At 49.1% G+C, this 25,709-nt stretch overlaps 3 protein-coding genes across 15 annotated transcripts in view; 2 read left to right on the top strand and 1 right to left on the bottom strand.

Moving 5' to 3' along the window:
* PPIP5K1 (diphosphoinositol pentakisphosphate kinase 1) overlaps positions 1–3,027 on the top strand; it is a 55,337-nt gene extending 52,310 nt beyond the window's left edge. Inside the window, exon 35 of the mRNA XM_077127662.1 lies at positions 757–3,027. Coding sequence (XP_076983777.1) covers positions 757–828 — 72 coding nt within the window. The 3' untranslated portion in view covers positions 829–3,027. The remainder of the gene's footprint in view (positions 1–756) is intronic.
* MAP1A (microtubule associated protein 1A) lies at positions 89–20,912 on the bottom strand. 4 transcript variants are annotated; one of them, XM_077127631.1, is made up of 7 exons: positions 20,636–20,912; positions 19,574–19,675; positions 11,805–11,887; positions 11,401–11,541; positions 3,028–11,197; positions 2,666–2,886; positions 89–2,467 (listed from the first exon to the last, which is right to left on the bottom strand). In XM_077127631.1, exons 1-7 carry the CDS (start codon positions 20,871–20,873, stop codon positions 2,312–2,314), a joined length of 9,111 nt encoding a protein of 3,036 aa, XP_076983746.1. In that variant the 5' UTR covers positions 20,874–20,912; the 3' UTR covers positions 89–2,311. The 4 variants fall into 4 exon arrangements, with proteins under 4 accessions (XP_076983746.1, XP_076983747.1, XP_076983748.1 ...); XM_077127632.1 differs by having other exon boundaries at positions 2,666–2,883; XM_077127633.1 differs by lacking the exons at positions 19,574–19,675; positions 20,636–20,912 and adding exons at positions 14,321–14,537; positions 14,893–14,970.
* A 119-nt stretch (positions 20,913–21,031) lies between these two features.
* Positions 21,032–25,709, top strand: part of TP53BP1 (tumor protein p53 binding protein 1) — a 194,699-nt gene continuing 190,021 nt past the window's right edge. For 8 of the 10 annotated variants that reach the window (XM_077127643.1, XM_077127642.1, XM_077127638.1 and 5 more), the window contains exon 1: positions 21,032–21,164. The gene's annotated coding sequence lies outside the window, so the exon portion shown is untranslated. The remainder of the gene's footprint in view (positions 21,165–25,709) is intronic. The other 2 variants (XM_077127641.1, XM_077127636.1) reach the window with 1 other exon arrangement.

The following is a 25,709-nucleotide window of genomic DNA, read 5'->3' as shown; positions in this document are numbered from 1 at the left end:
GTTCACAACTGAATTAACCTGAACCTGTCAAAAGCCAGTGCAGCTGAGCAGGAATGGGCTAAAAAATATAGAGATCAGGCACCCAGCCCACCATTCCAAAATGTCTTTAATGAATAGAGTATAGGCAGGGGTGGGGTGAGGGTTATCTATAAAGCACCAGAGAGTACATGGTCTTCACCAGATCCTGGAATCATTCTCTTAATTTTTAACTCTGGCTCTTTGGAATGAGCTTCAGGAGTTGATATAAAGGGATTGTGTCCTTTCTCCACTTCCTTGACATCCTTATATTCGGAGAGCCCAGAACTCCGGGTGGGCTAGAAAATCCCCCTCCCCATATATACACATTGACAACCTAGCCACTCTTGGCATACCCAGGAGTATAAAGGTTTCTCTGGAGGGCAGGGTACGTGTGGGAAATCTAACTTTTCATTCCATGGAAATCCCAACTGTGCAGATGAGAGGTTTCCCAACCTCCAAAGGCTCTGGTTCTCTTAGGGTCCCTCAACTCCTTACTTTGGTTTTCTCCTATCCAGAATATCTGATCCTGGTTATTTGGTGCTCAGCTCTTGATCCCATAGAATGTAGATCCCCTTCCCAGGAGGTCCCCTGCTCTCCTCCCCTCTCCCAAACAAAATTGTCCCCACCATAGGCTTCCCATTCCCCATACTGAAGCATTCTCACTCATTTATAGAAATCACACTGGCTCCCCTATCTTTTTTATCCCTTCACCCACCCTGTGTTCTCTGGCACCCCTAGGTCCTGGAACTGCTTCCAGTATCAAAGGCATCAGAGTCCTCTGAAATAAATGACAATTCTTGGAGAAGCTGAGAGGTGGAAGCTGGGGCCCAGCAATTAAGCAATGTATGGAGTCAGAAAAGGCCTGAGCAGCACTATAGCATCTGCAATGAACTTAATTTATTGTTAGAGCTGGAGGTGGCTCTGTTACAGCAGCTGGAAAGTACAGTGGGGAAGTGTGGGGAGGAGAGCACAGCAGCATGGAGAGAGTGAGAGCTAGGAAGAAAACAAGGCCAGTTCATTTTGGTTTCCACACAAGTCGTTTGGCAGAGAAGCCAAGCCCAGACTATCTGCATCTGGGTTTCTCAGTCCAGCAGTAGTCTGGCATGGCTGCTTATTGGCTTGCTTAGGGTGAGGTCCTTTCCTGGGGTAGTATTTTCAGCCTGTTTTCATTTCACTTTGTAGGAGTTAAGCTTTAGATCAGCTTTGGCTCCTTCTTTTCCTTCCTCCCTCTCATTTTCCCCAGTCTTCTGGCACGGCCTCCACCTCTTGGATTCTCTGTCCCAAGAATTTTGGGGCTGGAGAGGCAGCCAGCATTTCCATTTCAGCTGCAGGATGGCACGTGGGATGTTGGGGGAGTCACACATTGCTGGGTGTCAAATGTTGAGATGGCAGGCAGTGGTTTATTTTTAACCCATTATGCACCAGGCCACAGCAGATGATCACATGCAGAGAAGCCAAGCAAAGGATGAGAAGGGATCAGGATAATTGGAATAGGGTGGGTGAAAACTTCAAAGGGTCAGGGAGGTTGGAAGATTCTGGGATTGGGGCTAGGCTCTCCTTGCCCCTTTGTACTGCCCAGTAGGCCTGGTCTGGGCACAACTCTGGGATGTGGATGGTATGAAATAAGGGCTGTGAGGGAGGATAGATTCCTTTCTTCTCCTACCAGTCCACTGATCAAAAGAGCTTCAAGTTTTGGATTGAGACATTCAGGTATGGAGGGAAGCAGTGGGACAGTGCAGCAGCAGTTATCTCTGCATCCCCCTGTTGGAACCCAGACCCTGGTGGTAAGGGAATGGGAGATGAAAGAAAGGGTGCAGCTCTGAGCACCTCACTGAGAGTATCCTGCCCTTAGGACACATAAATTACTATTAGAATTCCTTCCTGGGATGCTAAATAAATAGATTAAGATAAAGCAGTCCCTGGTGTTGGGGATATGCTCTCCCTCCGTGATGGAGGAGGTTGCTTTCTGAGACTCGTCTCACTACCCATCCAATATCAGTATTTGGCAATGCTAGGAGAGGGTGTAAATCCAGGGCTCTTAGGCATCAAATGACCTCCTATCCTAATTTTGTACCTTCCTCCTATCCAATCCCTATTACCTTTGGTTTTGAAAACCCTCCCAGGTATGGATGAGGGAAAGGGACAACCTCTCATATTTAGTGCAGCTCAAGTTTCAACGAAGCACTCTGCCCACCGTACCCTAGCTCTCATCTCCCTTGAACCCAAAGGACTTAGCAGTAGCCATTCTCTAAGGGAGCTGCAGGGGACAAGGGGAGGAGGGAGTGTGGTTCTTTCAGAACTCAATCTTGCAGGCTGGGAAGGATTCATCCTGCATGACCACGGTGCTGCTGCTAGCCAGGACCAGGACGTTCAGTTGTTGCTGCTGCTCATGAGTCTGCTGGTACCACTCACGAGTCACCTCTGTGTCATGAGTAGGGATCAGAGTCACCTAAGAAGGAAAGAAGACACGCCTGATCTAAGAACATGAAGAGAAGGTAAATGAGGGGGATGGGGCACCTGGTGGTTTTGGAAGCAGCCTGCTGACCACAGAAAGGCCCACTCCTTTTATGAACAGATTGTGTTCCACTATTGCCTCTGAGCAAGCTTTGATCAGACTGCTACCTCCCTGGGAGCCCTTGCTACTCACCTGAAGATTCTCCCCCCACTGGGCCTTGCCTTCCAGCAGCGCATCCAGCACAGCCCGGCTTGGCTCGCCATTGGCAGGGTCATTCCCACTGACCACATAGTAAGATGCACGTACTCGTCGGAAGAAGTCAAGGTCAGCAGTCTTGCCACTGCAATGATTCGGGATATAGGCGAGATCCACATACACAGGGGGGCCAGTGCCACCCTTGGAACCCAAGGCTGCTGTAGAGATAAGCCAGCATTCATTGTAGAGAGAAAAGAGAACATTTGGCACCTTCCTCCCCTCCCTCCCACTCCCGGACCCTTTGACTGTCACACCCAGCCCCAATCCACCCTCATCCCCACTTTTTATGATATACTTACTCGGTCCTGCCTTGAGTCCATTGACTAGGCCTTTGGACATGGGGCTGTGTCCATCCTTTTCCTCTGCCGGGGTGACTTGGCTTGGAGTGCTGCGTGGTTTGGGTGGAGCCCGGGATGCTCGATCTGCAGGCCCTTTGCCAGGGGTGGGTGAGCGTTTTCCCCGAAAATCCAGACGCCGTGCAGGGGACACAGGCTTGGCCCTGCCTGGGGCCTTGCGCCCTACTCGCCCCTGTACTTTCTCCTTCTCGCGTAGCCTTTCCACCCTCCCGGACTCTGAGCTGAGCCCCTCAGGGTCAGCCATGCACACGTCAGGGCGGGGAGGGGATGGGCGGGGGTCTGGCTGGGGTAGAGGGGGTGGATCATGGCCAAGCCGGGGATGGTGAGTTCCACTGATCCCCCCAGCTTTGTCCACAGGCAGGAAGTCCCCATCTTCATCTGAGTCGAGGGCAGCCTCAGCTGTGATGGATGGACATTCCTCAGTTTCTGGTGGAACGTCAGAATCTGACTGTGAGGAGCCTGAGTCACTGGCTGATGTTGGGGGAGTCTCATCAGCCCCAGGACATGGAACACCTGTGGCCCCTGAACCCCCCGCCCGGCGCCGTTCCCCTCTCCCTACCACCCGAGCTTCCTCAATCAAGACTTCATTGTCATCTGTGGATCGGGGAAGGGGTGGGTTCAGGAAGGATGGGGAGAGCTCCTGGTGGTGGGGCCATGGTTCAGCAGCACATCCCTGGGGCCCAGCCTCAGCCTCAGGGGAAATACTGCTGGATTGGCTTCCAGGAGCTCCTCCAGGACACAGTAGCTCAGGCGAGAGCAGTGTGTCAGGCCCGGCTCTCCTCTCGGCTCCCTCAGGCCAGGCCCCACGTTCCCAGGCAGGGCAGGCCTCGGCCTCCTCTTTCTCAGCCTTGGCTGGAGCAGGGCCTGGAGGATTGGGGCTGATTTCAGTTGGGCCATTGGCTGAATGGTCTTCAGAAGGACCCTGGAATGGGCTTGACTTGTTGGTGGCTGCCCCTGAGCACTCCAGGCGGCAGGGCAGGGTGCCATCATCCATGTCTCCAGACAGGCTTGGAGCCGGAGTTGGACCTAGGTCAAATGAAGCTGGGGGTGCTGGACTCAGAGGAGTGAGGTCCCAGAGGCTGTGGGCAGCTGGCTCCATTCCTGGAATCAGCTCTCCAGACCCCTTTTCTGCAGCCTCCAGGTCTGGAGGGAAACGTTCAGCCACACTCGAAATCACAGGTGTGGTAGCCTCAGAGGAGGAGCCTTCAGACAGGGCCGGTGAGGCAGGTCGGGGCAGATTGGAGAGGAGAGGGACCCCAGGAGAGCTGGGTGATGGGAGCTGAGGCAGTGAGGAGTCCAAACTGGGGGCCTTAGTTACTTCTAGGTATTCATCATGCCGGGCTTTGGTTGGGGGCCCTGGAACCAGAACCAGAGCTCGATTCCCAGAGAAGGCAAGGGAGCCACAGGGTGCTGAGCGAGGTTCAGCTGGAGAGGGCAGTTGTGGGGGAGCTGGCTGCAATGAGGAGAAGCCAAAGGCTGAAGCTGGGAAGTCCAGACTGGGTCTAGTAGGACCCAAGGGTGAGCCCGAGGAAGAACTGGTAAGTGCCTCACTTGCAGGCCACAATGTGGAAGGCCCTGAAGGGATCAGATGTGGGGGAGTTGGGGATTGGGCCTCTTTCTCTGACTGTTCCTGAGCCCCCTTCTCCAGCTCTGAGTCACTAGTGGTATTATCCCAGTGACCCTGACCTGACTCCTTGGGGGAGGAAGTTCTCCTATCAGGGCTACAGCTCAGGATGTTACCATTAAGAGGGGGGCTTGGGCCTTTGCTCAGAGGGATAGGAGCACGGGGGGGCACTGCAGGTGGAGTGGGGCCGGGCTCCACACTCGGCCCTGGTTCAAGCTCTTGTCTAGAGGGTACGGTGGGTCCTACCAGGGCAGCGTAGCTGAAGGTTGAAGTGTCAGATTGGAGGCTATTAGGTGAGACAGGAGATGGAAGCTCCTTCTCTGCCGATGTGTTTCGGCCAGCAGCCTCTTCCTTGGTTGAGATGTGTGAGGGCCAATCCCCAGCTGCCCCAAGAGGAGGCTCCCTAGTAGGGCATGCTGGGCCAAGTCCAGTAAGCATCATTTGCTCATAGATGTCTGCATACTGAAAGCTTCTCTCATCAGGATAGGGTGTGGGTTCTCTCTGCTCTGGCTCAGTCTGGTCCTGCTCTGTGGTGGCATGGCTCTTGTCAGCCTCTGAGATCTTTGAGCTGCAGGGGCTGCTGTCAGAAGCACCAGTTCCACCTTCATCTTCCCTTTCTCCTTCAGCTTTGCGGTAATCCTTCCCCAGGGGGGAGTATGGCCCACCTTCCAACTCAGCTGCCCCTTCCTGCACTGCAGCCACCACACTGTCATACTCCAGTGTGCCCCAGGAGAAGGGTGCAGGAGTGAGTGGCTCTGGAGCAGAGGATGGGGGAGCTGGAGCTGGGGAGAGGGGAGCAGGGGGCAGGGGTCTGTCCTTGGGCACCCATGGTGGGATGTCAGCTAGCCATGAGGGGGTGGTGGGTTCACTCCTCATGGGTGTCATGGGCTTAGGCTCTGGGATTGGGCCTTCTTGTCCTGGGGCTGGAGGAACCCTCTGTCCAACTATTTCAGGTGGAGAGGCTGGAGGGGAGATGATCTCAAAGGGGGAACGGGTCAGCTTATCTTCTTCCTCTGGTGGCTGCCCAACTGGTGACTCTGCAAGCCAGTGCTCCACCTCCTGTCCCTTCTGTGACGAGGGCTCCTGAAAACCCTTGAAGTCTGAGGCCCAGGGGCTTCGGGGGGTATGCTCCAGGGGGGGTACTTCTCGTTCATCATCTGGCCCCTCATCAAGAAAAGTGCTTTCTCGCTCCTCAGCATACCGTGAGTGGGCCCCCTGGCCATCCAGCTCATGAGGGAACCAGACCTTCCTCTCACAGCTCAACTCCCTCCAGTATGGATCTTGTTCCAGGGCTATCTCCTCTCTGCCCCTCCAGTACCTGTCCTCCTTCTCAGGAGATGTGTCCTTCCATGCTGGGGCAGTTTCTTTCTGTTCTCCTACTGGCTCTGCCCTGATTGGAGCTATTTCTCGCCACTCTTGTACCACATCCTGCTCCTTCTTCCAGTACTTCTCTTCTTGCTCTTGGATCTTGTCTTCCTGTACTGGGATCTCTTCCAACCCCAGAGCCTTGGTCTTCTCCAGCAGAGCTTCTTCTATCTGTTCCACAGCTTTGACCTTTTTTGGGGATTTTTCTTCTAGGATCTTCTCCTTTTCTTTCATGGCTTTATCATCTTGCTCTGGGCTCTCCTGTCTCCATGTTTTGTCCTTTTCTTCCAGAGCCTTACTTTTCTGTTCATCAGCCTTATTGTTTTGTTCCAGGGCTTCATCCTTCTGTCCTAAGGCCCAATATTTTTCTTCCAAGGCCTGATCTTTCTTTTCTAAGGTCTTGTCATTCTGTTTCTCAGTCTTATCTTTCTGTTCAGGTACGCTGACCTCTGGAGCCTTGTATTCACATTCAAACTCTTCCTCTTTTTGTTCAAAATCTCTGACTTTCTGTTTTGAAGCTCTGTCTTTTTCTCCTAGGATCTTGTCCTTCTGTTCTAGGGCCTTGTCTTTTTGTTCTATGTCTTTTTGTTTTAAATCTGTATCTTTTTGTTCCAAGTCCATGTCCTTTTGTCCCAGGGCCTTTTCTCTTAGTTCTGAGTCTCTGTTATTTTCTTTTAAGTCTATGGATTTTGGTTCCAGGGCCATGTCCTTCTGATCCAGAGACTTGGTTTTTTGTTCTAAGTCTTCGTCTTTTTGTTCTAAAGCCTTATCCTCCTGTTCCCCAGCCTTGCTCTTTTCTTCCAAAGCCTCATCTTTCTGACCGATGACTATACCCTTCTGCTCTATGACAATATCCTTCTGCTCCAGAGTTTTGTCCTTCTGTAGGAATTCATCCTTTGGCTCAGGTATCTTGTCCTGCTCTGGGGTTTTATCTTTTGACCCTGGAACTTTATCTTCCCATTCCATAGCAATGTCCTCCATGGCAGGGCTTGGCAAAGACTCAGGACTCTTGGTGAGAGAGCTGTCAGCAGTCAGAATGTGTTCACCAGGGCTTGTGATCACACCAGGTGAATGCTTTCCATTTTCCAACAGTGTAGCGTGAGAGAAGGAGCTGGTAGGTAATTTTCTGTCAGGACTCTCATCTGTGATGTCTATCTGTGCAGGATATTCAGTGGCCTCATCTGTGGGAGGTAACACTGTTGCTGCATGGGGCTCTAGAACAGACACAGTGGCTGAGGGTTGAGGAGTGTCCTCAGCTAGCATTAGAGGCCCCTTTTCTTCCTTTCCAAGGCTTAGTTCCCCAAACTGGAGGGTGCCAAGGCTTTCTGGAGAGAGCTGCTTAGAAGAGATATCCAGAGAGGTCTCTTTGCTGGGACTCTCTTCAGAAAGAGAAAGTGACCGGGTGTCCTCTGGAGACATCTCTGGCCAAAGATTTTTGTTTAGGTGCTGCTCTTTCAGGCCACAGGGAGACTTGGGGGTGGGTTCTTGGTTGGCAGCATCTGGAGAGACCACACTGAGGATAGAGACAGACTCTGCATCTTCAGAGGAGAGACTATGATCAGGAAATTGGGGCACTTCATCTTTCTGAGGTTTGTCAGATTCTTGTAGTGATGTCCTCAGGTCTCTGGGAAGGACTTCTGCTCCCGAATTTGGACTTGTAGGTTCTCCTGCCTCCATAGTCTCAAAGACTATTGCTTTGTCCTGTTCTGGTAACAGTTGAATGGTGCAGCCTGTGTGTCTCCCAGTAATGCTGACAGGTGCTTCCTGGGCCTGGGGACTCCTGGGAGGAGATATCTTAACCTCCTTCTCTAATATGCACTCTTCAGGCCCAGGCTCAACTGTCTCCTCTGCAGTGTCTTCCTTTTCTATACCTTGTATATGCCTAGTATCTCCCAGGGAATCTGCTTCTTGAAATTCTTGGGGCTCAGATTTTTCTTCCACTGGGGACTGATGAAAGGGTGTATGAGTGGCACTAGGTGGGCCAGATGCTGGAGGAGAAGCCATCTTCACTGTGCTGTCATCTGGGCTGAGGCAGCGCTCCTCCACTTCTCCAAGGGCTGGTTCCCCTGGATGTAGGGTATGCCCAGGGGCACCAAACATTGGAGTTCCATATTGACTGCGAAGTTTCTCAGACAACTCTACATTTGCGGTCTCCTCTTCCTCTTCCACAGCTTTCTCTCCAGGTAAGCTTCTCCCTACTATCTCTCCTCTCCTCTCAGACTCCCCAGTCACAGAAAAGTCTTCACAGGGTGGTGATTTGAAGCCCTTGTCTTCTTCCAGTGAGGAGGTGGGTGAGATGGTACCAGCTGATGGCACGTAGTCCAAGCCCTGAGTGGCTTCAGTGCGGGAGGAGGGGATGCTTGTGACTGTGTCAAGCAGCAGGGAGCTCTTGCCTGTCTCCTCTGTCTGGGGAGCTGTGAGTGAGGCCACAGACTGGTCCTCAGCTACTGATGTGGCAAAGGAAGAAAGCTTGTCACACTCCGTAATCGAAGTGGCTGAGGACACATGTTCTTCTTCAGCCAAAGGGGCAGCCACCATGTTGGGGGGATAGGTGAGGATTTCAGTGTCTGGTGCTCCATAGCCTTTGCTGGAAGTGGCAGGAGTAGCACTATCTGCAGGCTGGCTGGCCTCAAAGGGTCCAGGACCTTCAGACCCAGGGAGGTCATATGTACTTGAGGGAAATCTGGGTGGAGGTGGGCGCTCCTCCGGCTCATCATGTATCTCCTCATCTGAGATGGTCTGCTCAGTTTCTGAGTAACCAGGAATTGTTTCATCCTGAATGTAAGAGACATGCTCAGTGACTCCTGCAGGTGTGGCCAGGCTGCTTAAGAATGATGAGGTCTCCTTTTCAGGGACCTTACCCTGGAGTCCCAGTTCCCGGCCGCCGAGAGTCTCCCTGTTCTTTGGGGTTACTTTCAAGGCTTCCTGCATATGCTTTTGGTAAAAACTCTCAGCTTTTGTCTCTTCCTCTTCCTCATCATCTGAAGGGTGTACCTCCTCCATTTCTTCTAATTCGGCCTTCTCTATCACATCCTCCTTTACCTCAGGTTCACTTTCTTCTCTGGCTTCTGGTCTATCTGGGAGCCTTCCTGCTTCCCTCTGCTTCTTTTCCTCCCAGGTATCTTTCTCTTCCTCTGTTTCAGCCCCAGAATCTGGGCCTCTGTCCTTGCTGCCTTGTTCCTCAGGGATGTCTGGCACAACATCTTTCTCCTTAATTACAGACTCTTCTTGTTCCAGGCCTGGGCCAGAGAGTGGTGTTCCCTGGGTAGCTGTGCTTGGGGGTCCCTGCTCCACAGGGAGTGCTTTGTCTCCTTGTCCTGTGTCCTTTTGTTCAGCCAGCAATCTCCTCTCCTCACGCTTCATCTCCTCAAAATCCTGTGTGAGGTCCTCTGGTGAGGACAGGACCAGCTCCCTGTGCCTACTAACTGGTGGGAGAGGTACTGTCCCCTTCTGTGCTGGGGGTGTCCGGGGTTCAGAGGACAGTTCCTTCTCCCCACGGGAAGACCGACTCTTGTCCATCTTGACTCTTCCAGGGCCCTTGGCTTTGTAGAGGGTCTTACGTACTTCAGGGGTAAAGGGCTTCAGGTCTGGCTTGGAAATCTTCTTGACCTCAGGTTTGGTATCTTTCCTCTTCTCTTCCTTCTTGGCATCCTTCTTCTCCTCCTTCTTTCCTTCATCCTTCTTGAGCTCCTTTCTCTCCTTCTTGATCTCTTTTTTCTCTTTGTCTTTTTTCTCTTCCAGTTTTGATATCTTTTCTTTTAGGTGCTTTTTCCCCACTTTGTCCTTGATCAGCTTTCGTTTCTCTGCCTTCAGTGCCTCAGTTGACTCTGTCCTCACCTTCTCAGGCTTGGCAGGCTTCTCTAGGGGCTTCTCAGATGGCTCTTTTGCCTTCTTTTCTGTCTTAGCTAACTCCTTGGCTAGTTCTGAGCGGACCTCCTTGGCTCCCTCTTCAGCCACCTCCTCCCGTTTGGCCAGCTTGCTCACGGCTGTCTTCGTAGTAGCTTTGAGGCTCTCCTTGCTGTCAGCTCGCTGTTTGATTTTGCTGGGCTTGAGGTTGGCAGGTACAGCCCCAGCAGCCAGGTCCTTCTGCGTGGCCACAGGGTAGCGCAGAAAATCCAGGTGCCGAAGCTTTTCCAGGCCCTCCAAGATCTTGTTTTGGGGAGCATTCCCTGGGAAAAGTACACGCACAATCTTCTCAGTGGGGTTGGCTGGTAGCCACACCACAAGAGCAGTAATAGAGGTCAGGTAGGGCACTGAGATCTCAGCCTCCTTCCCATTGGCCAGCACGATACCTGTCTTGGCTTTACTATTGCCTGCCCACTTTTGCATGAGGAACTGCATTTCCTTGCTGTCCTTGACTGGGTTGAGGATGTACATGTCCAGCCGGCCCACACCCATCTTGTGGAATAGGGTCAGTGGCTCAATGGTGTTACTGACCACACGGTACAGAGGCTCAGCCTGAATGCCCAGGCGATTTAGGTGCTGTAGAGTGAGGCAGGCTTCCTCTATGCTGCGCTTGGCCTTCCGGGAGGCATCAGGCAGCCGCAGCTTCTCAGGCACATTAAAGAAGACAACTCCAAGCTCAGGGGAGATGAGATTCTTCACCCAGTCACTGTAGCTGCTAGAGCCCTGGGACTGCTCCTCTTCTTGTTCCGCCACTTTGCGCTGCAGAAGACCATTGATGCCTGGCAGATTGTCTGCCCCAATGTGTGTGAGCAGCACCGAGTCTATGCGGTCCAGATGCCGCACCAGCTTCCAGAAGCAGGACTTCCGATCAGAGCCACCATCCACCAGGATGTTGAAACCATTGACGGCAAAGAGGGCAGAGTCCCCACGGCCACCAGGGAAGATGTAGCAACAAGGCTTGGAGAGTTTCAGGAAGCCCCCTGAGGTGGGGGGCTCTAGCAGGTCAAAGGGGGAGGGCACATCCACGGTCTCAGAGACGTACTCGGAAAATTCAGCCACGCCATCCATGGTGGGCAGTGTGGGCTCAGGGTTTAGCCGGAGGTGCAGGGTCTCTTGGGAACTGGATAGTCCCAGGTGGCTCCAATCACCCTCCCCTAAGCAGGACACTGTAAGGGAGGCCTGGATCCCAGGGTCTCTATTGCTGAGCAATTGGGCAATCTAGAGGAATGGGAGATAGAAGCCTGATCAGGTCACTGGGGCTGTCTTAACCCAACTCAGATTCAATCTGCTAATCTCTAACTCTCTCCTACCTTTCGGCCAGGGTCCCCAATAGCGAAACAATATAAGACTTTCCCTCCCTTGGATCCCTCTGTTCCTTCACCATATCCCCTTCCTCCCAGACACTCAGGTATGGAACTTACCTCTGGGTTATGAAGGACTTGGGCAAAGTTTTGGTAGGAGTATGTGCCACTCTGTAGGATGAGGTCCCCCCCAGGCTCTAAATTTTGCCCACTCAAGATCAGTAGTTTGTGAGCTGATGGGCTGCTAAGAAGATGGTGAACCTAGAATGGAAGGAGGGGAGTGGTCACAGATGTGGGAAACCCAAGAAAGGGCATTGAATGATCCTGGTCCCCCATCAGTACTGCCTCCATTGGTATCTCCCACAGCACCTCCAGAGTGGGAATGTACAGCAGTTTAGGTGGCAGAGAAAGGATGGTTCAAAGCCAAGTTTAAGAATTCTTGATCTTAAAGCAGTAGTATTGGCAAGGGTGGGTTACAGCACTTCCAGCAGGCCTTCTTGGCAAGGCACAGGCCCCAACCTTACCTCAGAGCTTATGCTGTCTGCACTGGGATTTACCAGGATGATGGTCTCTAGGATCTCACTCTGGTGGCAGAGGGTCCTCTGGCCTGAAGGAGAGATGCAGGAATTTGTATTGAAGAGAGTGTAGGGGAATTATGCCTAAAATGGAGAGGCATCATATGGGGTAGGAGAGAAAATAATGCAATAGCAGAAAATGGAACTTAGAGGAAAGAGAAGGCTGGCTGTCCTTGGACCCTGCCACCTTGATACTACTGAGTAAGATCTAGGAATTGGCTCCTTCAGCCTTTCTTCCCTTTCAGGATTTCTATCTCCCCTTTCCCACATTGACCGCCTCTCCCCATCCCTTCATCTGCCACACACTTTGCCTGTCCTGTGATTGTCCCCCCTTCTCCCCTTTGCCTGTAACTGCTGCTTCAGACAGCCTTGTTGACAAGAAGCCTTTGTCCCTCTCGAGCACTAAGCTCCTGGTGCTGCCTGGGGATGGGGGACTCAGCTGGAGGGAGGGCTCCTGGGACCATGGTCCTCAGTCAGCTCTCCTTCCTAGCTTGTCTCTGCCCTGGGCTTCCAAGACAGCAGAATGTCTGTAAGTAAGGAGATGAGAGCTTCCGTTCAGTGTCTATAGACCCCCCCCTTCCCCCATCCCAGAGGCTCAGAGAAGGCTGTGCTGTCTAAACCCTTTGGGTTTTACAATTCAGAGTAAAAAAGTACGAAGAGTGAAAATAGAATTACAGCTTCCTATTTTCTCTGGTACCTCAGAGACCAAGCCTGAACTCATACACATGGATTCATCACACTATTCCATTCCAGAGGTTTCACAGCTCCCTCTCCCACTCTACCTTCATGTCACCAGGCTTCAGAGAGGCTTAGTTCACTATACCACAACCTATCTGCTTCAGTGAAAAGTTTCTTCTTTTCATCCTTGCCTTTCTGCTATTATAGCCTTTACCATGGAGATGGAGAATTAGGGGTTCACAACATGAAGCACAAATAAAAAGAGATTCAGAGAGTTTTCTAGGCCATGGGTAAAGATAAGACATCCTCCAAGTCCCTATCTACTTCCTTTCTCCAGATTCACATAATCACTAAGCAATGCAGTGCAGCAATGAAAGAAGGTAACAGGTCAGACAGAAGATGCTGCTCAAGGATGGTTGTCCCCTGCTCCTACCTCCCCAACTGCCATCCCCTATCCCCCAGCACCTTCCCAATTGCAGCACACAGTGGAGTTAAAAATAGGGGACTGAACAAATGGCCTGGGGAGTGGGCTGTCTGGAGGATGTCAGTGAGAATGCTCATAATCTCTACCCAAGACTCTCTTCTGCGACCTAGGTCTCTCCCCTTTCTGGGGCTCAAAGGTCCCTGGCACCAGAGCTTTTGTTAAGAGGAAGAGCCATGGTGCCAAGGGCCAGGCAGATCTGGAAGCATAGGGCTGCAGATGCAGCTGTGGGGTGAATGAACTATAAATGGTGTCAAAAGACCAAACCCTATACAGGTTGAGTGGGACCCTAAAGAAGTTCGAAGGATTCTCTTCTATTAAGTTGGTAATTGAAGGAAGCTTTGAAGTCTGCTCAGGTGTGAGAGCCATCTCAGAGGCAGATAGGGGCAGGACCTGGATAAGGTCAGGGGGTGACCAGCCCCAGGTAGTTCAGATTTAAAATGGTAAGAGTTCCTCCACAGCACACACACACAAAGTCTCACATTTGAGCTAGGAGGACCAGAAATATTGGTGATACACACTGATTTGCTTTCTATCCCCCCCACGCCCCCAGGCTAGCATCTCTTGCAGTCCTCTGTTTATAATCACAAGACTTTTCTGACTCCAGTTTTTGTAGTTTCCATGCTTTCAGAAGACCCCCGCCCCAACCCATGTGCTCTCCAGTCCTGATTTGCAACTACACAATTTATATCCGGAAGCTTTCCTCTTTTCTAGGCCTGGGGGAAAGCCCTGTTTCTTCTCCTCCCCCAGTTTTTCCACTGAAGAAACTGACTTGTTTTTCCTTTTCCTTTGGAGAGGACTATCTTGTGAGGGCATGTCCCTTGGTCAGTGATGGGGAGGGGGGTTGGCTGTGGGTGCTGAGGCAGAGCAGGCAGGAGGGCAGGTGTCGCCGCAGTGAGGCAGAAGGGGAGGGGGGGTGCTTGGGCAGCTGCAGTATGCCGCAGTGTGTGTGAGTGAGTGTGCGCGCTGAGCTCACGCTTCAGCTCCGCCCCCACCCCCCACCCCAGCATGACAAGTCATTTTCTTGGCTGCCTCTGCATGGGGGTGGGGATGGGGGGACGCAGAGAGGGAGAAAAGCCTGGCTGCTCGGTTCAAGAGCCCCCATCTTGGGAAGAGAAGCAGAGATGAGGTGGAGGTGGGGTTAAGACTGGGAACCTGTGGGGTTGAAAGGACTGGGAATGCAGGGCAGCTGCTGGGGAGGGAATGCTCTCTCTCCAGAGTGTCCTAGTGGGGGCACAAAGGGGGTTCTTACAGTCCTAGTGTCTCGCAGGCTTTAGGGAATGGCGCAGGGAGGGGGAGGACCTACTGTAAACCGGTTGTTCTGTGAGGAGTCGCATGCCACGTCTTAATGGCCCTTTTCTTCTCTTCTTTTCCATAGTGTCCCCCATCTTCCCTTACTTGGCAAAAACTCATCCGGCTCACCCGGCATAGAAGCAGCTGAGCAATCCAGCAGCTGACACCCAGGGAACCTCCCATTAGGCACATTCTCTTTACATCTGCCCTTCCGTCAGCTTCTTCTGTCCCTGCCAAAGACCGAGACCCCAAACTCCTTTAGCGCCCCAGGCTTCCAGACAGAGCTGGTGACACCACCCTCTGCTGATGGTCCTTTGGCTTATGTCTGCCATCTAAGCCCAGCCAGAAAGGTGGACTGTTACCACCCTGTTTGCCTCCATCCGATTCTGGGTCCAAGCTGGCTCCACGGTAATGTTCATCTTCTCTCTCCGTCCACCCCCCTTCAATCCCCTGCCTGTCCACCACACTGGGCTTGTTCCAGACGCACCAGATTAGGTATTGACTCCTTTCTTGTTACCCCCATCTCACCTCCCTATCACAGCATTCTCTCATACCCCATCCAAAGCTCAGCGGTTTGGTTCTTACCCTGGGGTGTGGGAGGAAGCCCCTCATGGAGGCGGTGGCTCCGGCCCCAGCCGGCAGCTTCAGGGAAGAGTCTGCAGCACTTGGGGTGGGAGTGGGGGGGGGGGGGGGCGCTTGATCGGGAGGGCGGCGCCAGGGCGGGGAAGAGGGGCTGGTCTATGACGAGACACTGGAGACTTAACTGTTTCTTTGCTTTCACAATATCAGTGCTCTGCTGCTGTTTCGGCTTGGCTCTGGGGAGCTGGGGAGTTGTTTAGGGACTCAAAGAGCTAGGGGTGGTCTCCTATGGCCCAAAGGGCAGAGGCCCTTCTTCCACAAACCTGCTTAGTAAAGAAAAACTCTTTTAGCATCAGCCAAAAGCAAAGCCTCACCGTGAGGCACATAGAGGGGTAACTGGCAGCCTAGGCCCTCCCCCTTCCATCCAGAACCATCTGCTCCCTCTCCCCTCAAATGGACCTATAGAATGATCCTCACTCCCCTGAGGAGCAAGAGACAAAGAGGCTAGGGGCTGAAAACCTGGGGAAGGGGTGGGGGAACTGCTTGGTTAAAAGACTGGGGCTAGGCCAATGTGCTGAGCACTGCCCTCTTCTGAGCCACAGCTGCAGAATCTGGAGGGAGGACAGAAATAAGTACCATTTTAGTGTCAGGATAATCTGAAATTCCAAGGACAAGGGTGGGACACAGGGACCTTGAGACCTGGATGCAGTTCTGTGTCAGTGCATCACAGCACAGTAACTATGCAGGCACTGACACTGGGCATGAAGAGGCAGTTTCTGACTTCAGTGACTCTGTAGGATGCTTTTGCCTTTCATTGAAAGGTTTACAGGGACCAAGGAGGATCACCAGGGCCAAACAAGGTTTTCTGATTATAGGTCCATTATGAAATATAACATAAAGTACTCCTTTGCATTTAAAAAATTTGGAATGACTTTGTAGGGTGGTTGTGTCCCTGTTCTCTCCTTGTCTCTTTATCTTTCTATATCTCTTAGCTGTCTGTTTTACACCTTGATCTTTCTATTGTGGACTTCTGTTTCAGAGTTAGAGGCATGCTTTAGGACTTAAAGGGAGGACCTGGAGAATTCTAGAACTAATTTCCAATTGGGTAATGCTCATAGTCTACATCAATCCTTCCCTGCCTTCTTCTCTTCCATCAATGCACCCCCCACCTTCACCCCCTATCCTGGCCAGGTCATAATGCCTTCCTTATGTAGGCTTTCACCCCACTCTCACCCCAGCACCAGCTCCACCCTTGCCCCAGGCTGCCAAGAGCTGCACTGAAGGTCAGAGAAGCCAAAATAGTCTCTGTTCTCGGCATCCCCCATCTGCCCTTAACTGCAGCCAGAGAGGAGGAGCTGAGTCACCAGTACCCTGGAGTGGGGTAGGGGGTTGGGGAGAGGAGAGGAATGGAAGATGGGAGGAATTCTTGCGCTTATCCAGGGATGCAACAGCCCCATTTGGATAGAGGAGGCCATCTGCGGAAATACTCAGCAAAAGAAGCCATACTAAGTTCCAAACATCATAAAAGGTAACAACTCCATTCTGTAACTTCATAGTTCTCATTTCCTCCCACCTCAAACCTATCTCTATCTCCTCTCTACTTTCTAGGGCTCTCTGAAGTGGATTAGGAGGTAAACTTGAATAGATATTTGATTTGAGGACAAAATGACATTTCCCAGGCCAATGCAGAACCCACCCTTATTCTTAGCTGCCACCCACCAAGGGCCATACTCTGGGCATGGTTCCAATTCACAGTGGAGTTTTCCTTCAGCTTTCACCCTCTGAACCCACTACAACCAAACCTCCACCCTCTGTATTCCTAGGTTCTACTGCAATGAAATTATGAGGTACCATAAGACAGAGAGGATATGAGCACAGATACAAAGATCAGAAGTCCTGGATTTGAGAACTGACTCTACCATTTTACTAACTATGCTGCTGAACAACTCACTTAACCTCTCTAAGACCTTACTTCCTCGACTATAAAATGAGTAAAATATTAATACTATGCGCCAATGATGTTGTGAGAATTGAATGGCAAACAAGATGAAAAAGTGTTTCATTGCCAGAATCCTAAATCTGCAATGCATAAATGCCACTGGAATTCTATCTCCCTTTGTTGGAAGACTTCTGAGAGATAACCTATGTAGCTCTAAGTGATTAGGGCAATCCTAAATCAGAATCTCAGGCCAAACCAACTCAAGAGTACTCTTAGCTGCCAGATGAAGCCTGGGAGAACTGGGAAGGCCTGCAGGCATTATGTCCCTGCTTTCTCATTTCAGACAGCAATGCAGACCCCAGTTCCAGGATGGCTTTCATGTTTGCAAAAATAACAGGATTACCACTTCTTGAACACATCAGTCGTAATGGAAATTCAGAAAGAAGGCCTCCAAACTGACTCCTCAGCTTGTGTTCTTTAGAGTCTCAGAATATCAATTATGAATTATGAAGCTCCCCCATTCCTATTGGCTCTCAATAGTAGAAGTATCAGAGTGTTATTGAAACTCAATTTTCCACTCCCTTAATTGTTTCTGGATTTGTGTTATAACGCTTAGAAATCCCAGATATTTTGCAGGCCTTAGAAAGGGAGACCCTCAAGTCTGTGACTGGTGACTCCCTGGTGCAAAAGCCATCTCCAAAAGCCTTTAACTGTCTGGAGCACTAGAAGACATCGGGCCACTGACTCTCCATCAGAGGGAACCTTCTTTTCTATATGTGGGTGTGAGGAAGGGGGTTGGCTAGGGATTATTGCACTCTCCCTATCATTGTAGGATACACTTTTATCTCCTTTCTCAGCATTTTGGCCTAGAACTCAAGACACAGGTGATGGGGATGGGGGTCCAGCCTGCTGGTGGGCAGAAAGCATTAAATTAGAGGGCAGTAGCATATTCTCTTGAGCCCATCTCAGCCACCTGGTTCCCCACTAACAGCAAGCTGAAGGGAGGGGCACTGTCTGCAGCAGCGCTGGGTTGACTGTTGTTTGTGGGGAAAGCTGAAAGAGGAGCCAGCAGGGGTGGGGCTGTGGCTGTCTTGAGCCATGTGGGTTTTTCCCAGAAATTCTCCACTATTCTCCAGGGACATAGGCCACTGTGGAAATGTCCATACTCTAAAAAAATTCAATATGCTAAAGTAAGTTCTGATCTTAGGTATATGGTCCTAAGCCCCTGAGGACACCATGTCAAAACTCTTTGAAAAGGTGCAGTATGTGTTTATATGTCTGTGCTTGCTTCTGTGAAGTGCCTGAGAGTGACTATGCATTTCCCTGTAAGCATCTTTCCAAGCATCACTGCATTCTAATCTAGAGTTTGGCTAAGTACTTTGGCTTAAATTCTGTACATTTCTTGCAGCATTCCAGAAAGCAACCTACTCTCAAGTCTCTGTGGTCAAATGGATAAGGTTAGAAAATTAGGTGTGAATTATTACTATTACCAGGTAATTCCCCAAATTCAATTCAGTCATTAATTTCATCCTCTGTCATCCACTTACCCAGCCTTGCACCAAAGCTCCTAGTACTAGTAACTGGTAAAACTGTCAATTTTCGATCATCAGGGCCTTCTAAGCAGAAGGCATTCTTAGAACAGTAAGGGTCTAGCTTCACAGGAAGCCTGTCATATCAGGAAGATGCAAGCCTCACATTTTTACAGTAACTGCATAAGTTCCTAAGATCGTGGAACATTTGTCATGTTAACCTTATCTTTTCCTCTCTCTAGCATCATCTCTAGAGGAGTCAATGATCAGGGAAATGACCAAAGATCTGGCAGTTAGGAAGAAGAGCAGAAAGAGAAGTTGAGAATTACCTGTGTAAGATATGAATTCATTCATTTGGTAGAATGACTGTTGTGCTGGTTGGATTTTATATTCCATAAAGGCACTGGTAGATAGATGGATTAGTGGGCCAACATTTACCAATAACATGACCAGATGCCCAGCACTTTTATAATTGTATGTAAGACCTTCTGCAGTCTCTCCACAGACATTCTAACCCATACTATCATAGAATGATAGTTCTTAAAGTCTTATGTTTTCAAATCCCTAATCCTCTCTCCCACCCTGAAGAATGGGAAACTGTATCCTGTAAACTTTGACCTTGGAGTCAAACCTCACAGTGCAACTACCTCGTGTATCAGTAAATTCAGGAGACCCTGCTTTACAACTGGAATATAAATGGTGCTCATCAGCTTTTGGTACCAGAATTCTGCTCTGCTCTGGAGATCTGTGGGCTGAGCCAAAGGAGGAACCAGAAATCCTATGAAACCTGGTGGGTAGGCTGTGTAGCTGAGGAAAAGTACTAAGCAAGGGTCTGGGAAGATAAGCGGGGGATTCTGGGGTCTCTGAAAAGAGAAGGGGGCACCTGGGATATGCCGCAAGGGGAAAACAAAAGGAGAGTGGATTTTTGTATGGAAGATGATCGATCACTCAGAGAAGTAGCTTAATCCCTCGGTGCACATCAACAGCTGTCCACAAACCACCCGTTTTTCAGGTTGAAATTATGCTCTCCCCCACCATCATACCATCTGACTGAAAAGTATAGTAGGTATGCTGGGATGTTGTGGAGCTCTGTAACTGTCTCCTCAGGAGTCCCTCCCTTTTTCCCTCCCAAAAGGCCAGTTCTGCCAGGGAGACTGGACCTCTGTGCCTCTGTGACCAGCCGTCACCCAAAAGACAGACAAATTGTACTAGTCCTAACCTTTGACCTCTGAAGAGAAGTGGGCTAGATGCCGAGTAATGAAGAGTCTCAGCTGTTGGTTCAAGTCAAAGGATGATAAGTCAATGTTCCAGGAGAGAATCCCTGTAGAAAAAAGAGAGAGAGGGCTGTAAATGAAGTGAAGAGGGTTGGACTACGAAGCATTTCCAATTTCATAGAAGGGATAAGGACAGGGGGAGGATAAGGAGAGCAGCCACGGTCAGCCTCACCAGGCTCTCTAAAAAACTGAGGCACAAAGAAAGGGTATTAGTGCCTGTGTCTGTATCCCAATCTATGCTTTTCTTGGGCTTTGGCTGATCTAGAAGGAGAAGGGCAGAGTTTGGACTAAACTTGGTTATTAATGAGCTTAAAAGTAGCAGTTTTCTTGCTGAGGTGCCCAGTTGTGGTAGAAGTGACACCCAACGGCCTATTCCAAGTTACTGAGGTTTGCCCTATGGTACTTTCAGCTAAGATTCTAGACCCTCCTTTTTGCCTCCCTCTTTTCCTCCACCCCTCCTCGGCTTGCTTCCACCCGCAGGTGGCTTTACAGCACTGCGCCACATGCGAGGCGACTGGGGGTGGGGTGGGGGCGTGAGGACTGAGGAGCCTGTGCACGAAGGTCACTCTCTCATGTCCGCCGACAGCACTCGGAGATTTGTCCACAGCGTTCAATAAGCACCCTGTGCCTGTTCAGGGGCCCTAAAGAAGACATTGTTAAGGTAGGGCCCAGGAACTCTCTAGGAGATGGGAAGGACCCTTTTTAGGGAGTCTGGCCCCGAGACACTCCAGGAGAAAGGGGCGTGGCTGGAAGGCCCCCACCTAGGGAAAATTGCAGAATGCCACCTGGTGTGCTGGAAGGCTGAGTGAGCAGCTTGGGAGGATACGGACATATGGCAATGGAAGATACAGGTTACGGGCTAATGATTCAGATTACCTGGGCGCGTAGATCTCAGAAAGTGCACACTAGGGATGGGGGATGCAGACATACGCACTGGGAGGTGAATGCATGTGGCAGAGAAGCAGGGGATGAAGGATGCCCGGAGCACAGCCGGGACACCGGCTCACCTTGTTCAAGGTGGGCCCGTACGGCCCTCAGCTGACTCTCTGTACCGATATCGCCGATCACGATGAGCAATGAGTGTCTCCGCAGGTCCCAGCGTGCTGCCGGCGTTGCGGCTCCGGCCTCGCATAGCGGCTCCACAGGGTTCTGAGACAGCGGAGCACCGAGGCTTGGGAGCCCCAGCCCCGAAGTTGTCTCCATGGCAACGCCGCGAGGCCGCCCGGGCCCGGCTTCAGTCTCCATGGAAACTCGGACAGAGCGCTAGGCAGGCAGCTTCCGCTGCAGGAGAGTGCGCGCTGTTCTTAAAGGCCAGCAGCCGAGGCTGTTCATTGGCTGCTGCCTGTCAGGGGGCGGGGCACGGGAGCCGCAGGGGCGGGACTAGGGCCGCAATGCTAGCGCTCTTGCGTCCAGCTCTGCGGTCCAGCTCTGCTCACGCGGGTTGGTGCCGGATTCCTCAACCCCCATTCCACTTTTCTGGAGAGACCACCCACTCCGACTTGGGTGGGGGCGAGGCTCTGGCAGGCCCGTGGAAAGGCGAGTGGATTGCCTACGCGTCGCAAGAAGCTTCTAGTTAGAATGTTTCCCTGATAAGTATTGTGTGGCTGTTCCGCAGCCTTACCCGAACTGAGGGAGCCATCTTGCTCTCTCTCTCTCTCTCTGTTTCTTTCGTTGTCTCAATTTCTGTCTATATATCTATATTGTCGTTGTCTGACTTCTCTTTTTCTCACCTTTTTGGTCACTGCTTGCCAGGGTCGTGGTCTCCATCCTAAGGTACCGCCCTCCTTGCTTCAGGCCCAGGGAGTTATCAAGAAAAGCTGCGCAGTAGTGAAGAGGGCAGAGTGACCTTCCGGCCCTCAGTCCCTGGGGAGTTGTTATTCCGAGGATAGTCGTTGGCTAGACTCCATCTCTGCTGAGTGCAGGACTGGAGTGCAATGAGCTCAGACTGCAGCAAGGGAGATTTAAGTAAAACCAGGAAAGATTTTCCCAGCTCAAAGTGATGTGACACAGGATATATGTAACATTGGTATACTGTGGTATTACTTTGCCTGGAAATTTTCAAAGCAGTAGGGACAATGTTGACTCAGAGAAGAGGCTGACTTTTCCAAAAACTAAAGGACCAGGGGATGGGAAAGAGGACTGAGGAGCTCTGGCACTGTTATATGACTGACTGGAATATCTTTATTAAAATGGTGCTGTGTTGTAAGTCTACCTTCTCCCAATGTTTCCCCACCTCCTACTCTGCACTTTGGTGTCTTCTTTTATTCAGAATACTGAATCATCATTCTGTACCTGTATGTATCAGACAGAGAACCCTTCACTCTAGTACTCCAGTAGCATTTGTTTCTTGTCATATTTGTCTTACACTTTGAGGATGGTATGAGGTAGAAAAGAGCACAGTGCCTGATTCAGCAAAGCTGCCTATGAGCCACATTTTGATGCATCTCCATACTGGAGGCCCTGAGATCACTTGGGCAATGTCTGCCTGTTAAAGACCTCACAGCAATTCTGATCCCTATCATGAAGCACGTTTTGTAATAAAACAGTCCATCCTGCAGCTGATTTGGACATGGCTCTGAAAAATCCTTTTTGTAACAGAGAGGGGAAAAAAGGGTATTGGCAGAACATCAGATGGTAGTAGTGCCTCACCCCATAATGACGGCTATACTTCCACCCCCCACCATTGTGGATCTGAATCTGGAAAAGATCAAGAAGAGATGTACAAGCCTCATTTTCTGCAATCAGAAAAAAGTGCCACATAGAAGCAGAAAGCCAGAATAGGTTGTAGAGTAAGAAAAAGTACAGTTTCCATGGAAACTCTAGGGATGAGGACTTTAAGTAGCACAGGGCCTCAGTGTAAGTGTCAGCAGCAGTTAACCACAGGCTCTATGCTTCCATCAAGCCTGACAATGAAGTTAGACAATAGGTATGAAGGACCATGCATTGATCAGATGGTAAGGGCAAAAATTCAGACCCATGATCTCAGCCCCTGCTAGAACTGGGTCTTTCATTAGTTACAACTTCAAACGCAGACAGTGATAGTACTTAAATTGCATATGTGTACTGAATGATTATTCAGCAGGCTTTATTTGCCAAAGGCAAATACTGACACAGAATAGATGGTGATACGTATCTCTTAATTATCCCCCTCTTCACATATCCAGTGGCAGTGTTCCATCCATTGAGTGATGTTCCCAATATCATCATATTATCAGAAAGTATTTTAAGTGCTAAATTGTACACAACACTAGGTAAAATGCTCTGTAAAGAAAACTGTACAGTGTTAATATCTGTGCTCCTGAATTTTATGACTGAAGACAGAAATCACTAATGTACAAATGTACACAATATAGAAAACTGAATGAAAACATTAAGAAAGTATATGAATTTCAAAATATATAAAAATCCATTTTCTGTTGAATAGTTTGCTGTGGTAGGAGCCTAGTGGTAAAAGGTCGTCATTCAAGGTTCTGTCCAAGGGGATTATTGGGGGCCTGTGACGTGTGATTGTGAGGCACATGTAGTAGTGTGTGTGGTGGCTCTGGAGACCACTGTAGTTTCATGGAACTGTTGACCCCCTAGGCTGCCCAGATATGATCTTTTGGGAACTCCTCTATTCCATAGCTCCTTCTTTCACATTGCTGTCATACAGGATTGGCAGGTATAGTGGTCATAATCAGTTCTTCTCAAGCAATTTGTGGTGAAGGATCCTTGAAAAAATTTTCCGATTTGTCACAGACTAACACTTTTGTAAAATACAATAAAATAATTTAACAGAAAAAAGCAAAATTAAAAAAAACAAAATACAAGCTCCAATATTTTTAAGTTATAGATTCAATAGAAATAAAATTACTGTCAAATTGCTATTAAAGTTTTTATGCTTACTCCCGATTTCTATACTTAATCTCAAAATTTGTGCTTATTAATATCCTTCCTCAGACCCCATTTTGAGTAGCCTTGGGTTACACTAATGAATTCTAGGATTAATAGAATTCTAAATAGTACTGGAATGAACATGATCCACATGGCCTTTTAAAAGGTCCATGTTTGTGGTGAAGTTGAAAGTAATCTGATATCTGCAGGGATTACTGAGAAGCAATTGTTGGAGACTGGAATGAACCCATATGATTTAGCTATCCATTCAGTAGCATCCCTTATATTCCATCATCAAACTAAAGGCAGTGGCACTACCAAGCTTGGGAAATGGGAGGTTGGATTGGAGAAAGCCTTAGCCCAAGCCTTTACCAGCTACTCTTCCCCACATTTCCTCTACCCATTTTTGTTATGAGTAATTGTCATTTTGTCAATTTTATGTGCTGTGGAAACTTGGGTTCAAACCCTCCTTTCAACCAGATTGCTTCCTTGAAGTTCCTCCTGTATGGAAATTCAGGATTCATCAATGAAAAGAGGAGGTTAGAAGAGGTGCAAGAGCAAGACACTATTATAGGCTCTCTCCATGGATGTGCATTGGGGTAGGCACAAGGCAGAACTGTAAATACCAAATAATATGAAAGGTAGCCTTAGTTAAGTTTGAGCCAGTTAGTGGATTCTCAGCCTTCAGTCCTTCATCAGTTCATGATATATAGTGATATATTATCCAATAGGTAAATTAATCACATGTTTAGGATATTAACAAAGTGGAAGGAACATCTCTACATTTTTTTTTCTGGAAATAATTTCATATTTGGTATTTAAATAAAGCATTGAAGTAGTCCTCCTAAGAAAACTAGAACTTTATTGGAATTAATAACACTCATTTTAAAGTATATGTATGTCGGAGAGGAGGGTACCATAATCCTTTCAATGCCTAGGTTTTCCATAAGACTTAGACCAGCTCTGATAATTCACAGAGAAAAGATGCTGGCTCCTCACTTCTAGTCCAATGAATGCCATTAGTTTTTCTAAGGGGTATGTGCTTATTTAGCAGAATTCCAGTCTTCTCTGCTGGGTTACATGTTTGTATCAAAATTTCAAGGGAGCTGCAGGTAGCTCATATTCTCACTCTATACTCAGTTCTGCCTTTAAAGCATTCTTTACAGAGAGAGGCGTGTTGGATTACAGGATTGCTGTGCCAGAGGCTTATCCTTGGCTTTTGGGGAAAATACTATGATCATAATGCATACCAGCAGTGATAGGGTCACCTTGCGTGGACAACTGGTTTATCTGCAAAGGCATTGAGTAAAATAACCTCTAAAAAAGTACTGAGTAAAATAATCTCTAAAAATGTTGAGATGGGGAAGAAGTCTGTATTTCTTACTATGTCTAGTACATATGAGGCCCATGATAAATATTTGTTGAATAATTTACTTAATTACTATCTGTTCACATTGAGTGGGTTGAGCACAGTCACCAAGTTCCCCCTCCCTTAGCAAAACATTGCAAAGGACAATGAAGAAATTTCCCCTTCCTTTCCCTCTTCCCCGCATTCTTCCTTTTAAGAAAGGGAATTCTCAAGGTGAAAAAGAAACACTTTATGGTTAACATTTCCCTTATCCATTCCATTAGCCTTTTGAGATGGAAGGCAGCATTTGGCTATGACCTCTGACAGCACCATTTCCTTTAGTCCCACCAAAGCTTTTGTTGCAGGGGTCTGTAAGGGTTTTCTTTGTGGTAGAAAAGGGTTTTGGGTATGGTGGTGGTAAAGAGAATCCAAATCTGAGTGTATAGCTTAGTTCCAAGGATACACCTATATGTGGATTAAAATTTGCTTTATTTTTTCAAAGAGTCTATAGAATGGAATTATTTTCCTTCAAAGAATGGTAGTTGAAGAAATATTGTTTCCTTTACAATATCAAAATGACCTTTTCTCTTCCTTCTCATCAGTTGTTTCTTGAAGATCCTTCATAATATGCCCTAATTTACCTTTCTGACAACTACAAATACCTTCCATTAACCCTGTTAGCCAGTCGGAACCACTTGTCTTTCTCTCAGTCATTCTTGTACTATTTTTTCAGACTGTCTCTTTTTCCTTGAATCCTATGTTCTCCTTAATTCTCATGTAAAGTTGTATTTATTGATTTAACTTATTCATGAAATAAATTTCTATCTTCTATCCTTCTATCAAAGAATTTAGAGGTACAA

Source organism: Tamandua tetradactyla, chromosome 14, assembly GCF_023851605.1.
Source record: "Tamandua tetradactyla isolate mTamTet1 chromosome 14, mTamTet1.pri, whole genome shotgun sequence".
NCBI classification, from domain to species: domain Eukaryota; kingdom Metazoa; phylum Chordata; class Mammalia; order Pilosa; family Myrmecophagidae; genus Tamandua; species Tamandua tetradactyla.
This window is presented reverse-complemented; position numbering and strand designations above follow the sequence as displayed.

Excerpts from the sequence above, each read along its gene's own strand:
- MAP1A (XM_077127631.1), bottom strand. The coding sequence starts at position 20,873 with ATGGAGACTGAAGCCGGGCCCGGGCGGCCTCGCGGCGTTGCCATGGAG. Across the intron at positions 2,887-3,027 it reads TGGACTCAAGGCAGGACCGA|CAGCCTTGGGTTCCAAGGGT; the intron begins GTAAGTATATCA and ends TTATCTCTACAG. Across the intron at positions 2,468-2,665 it reads AGTGGGGGGAGAATCTTCAG|GTGACTCTGATCCCTACTCA; the intron begins GTGAGTAGCAAG and ends TTTCCTTCTTAG.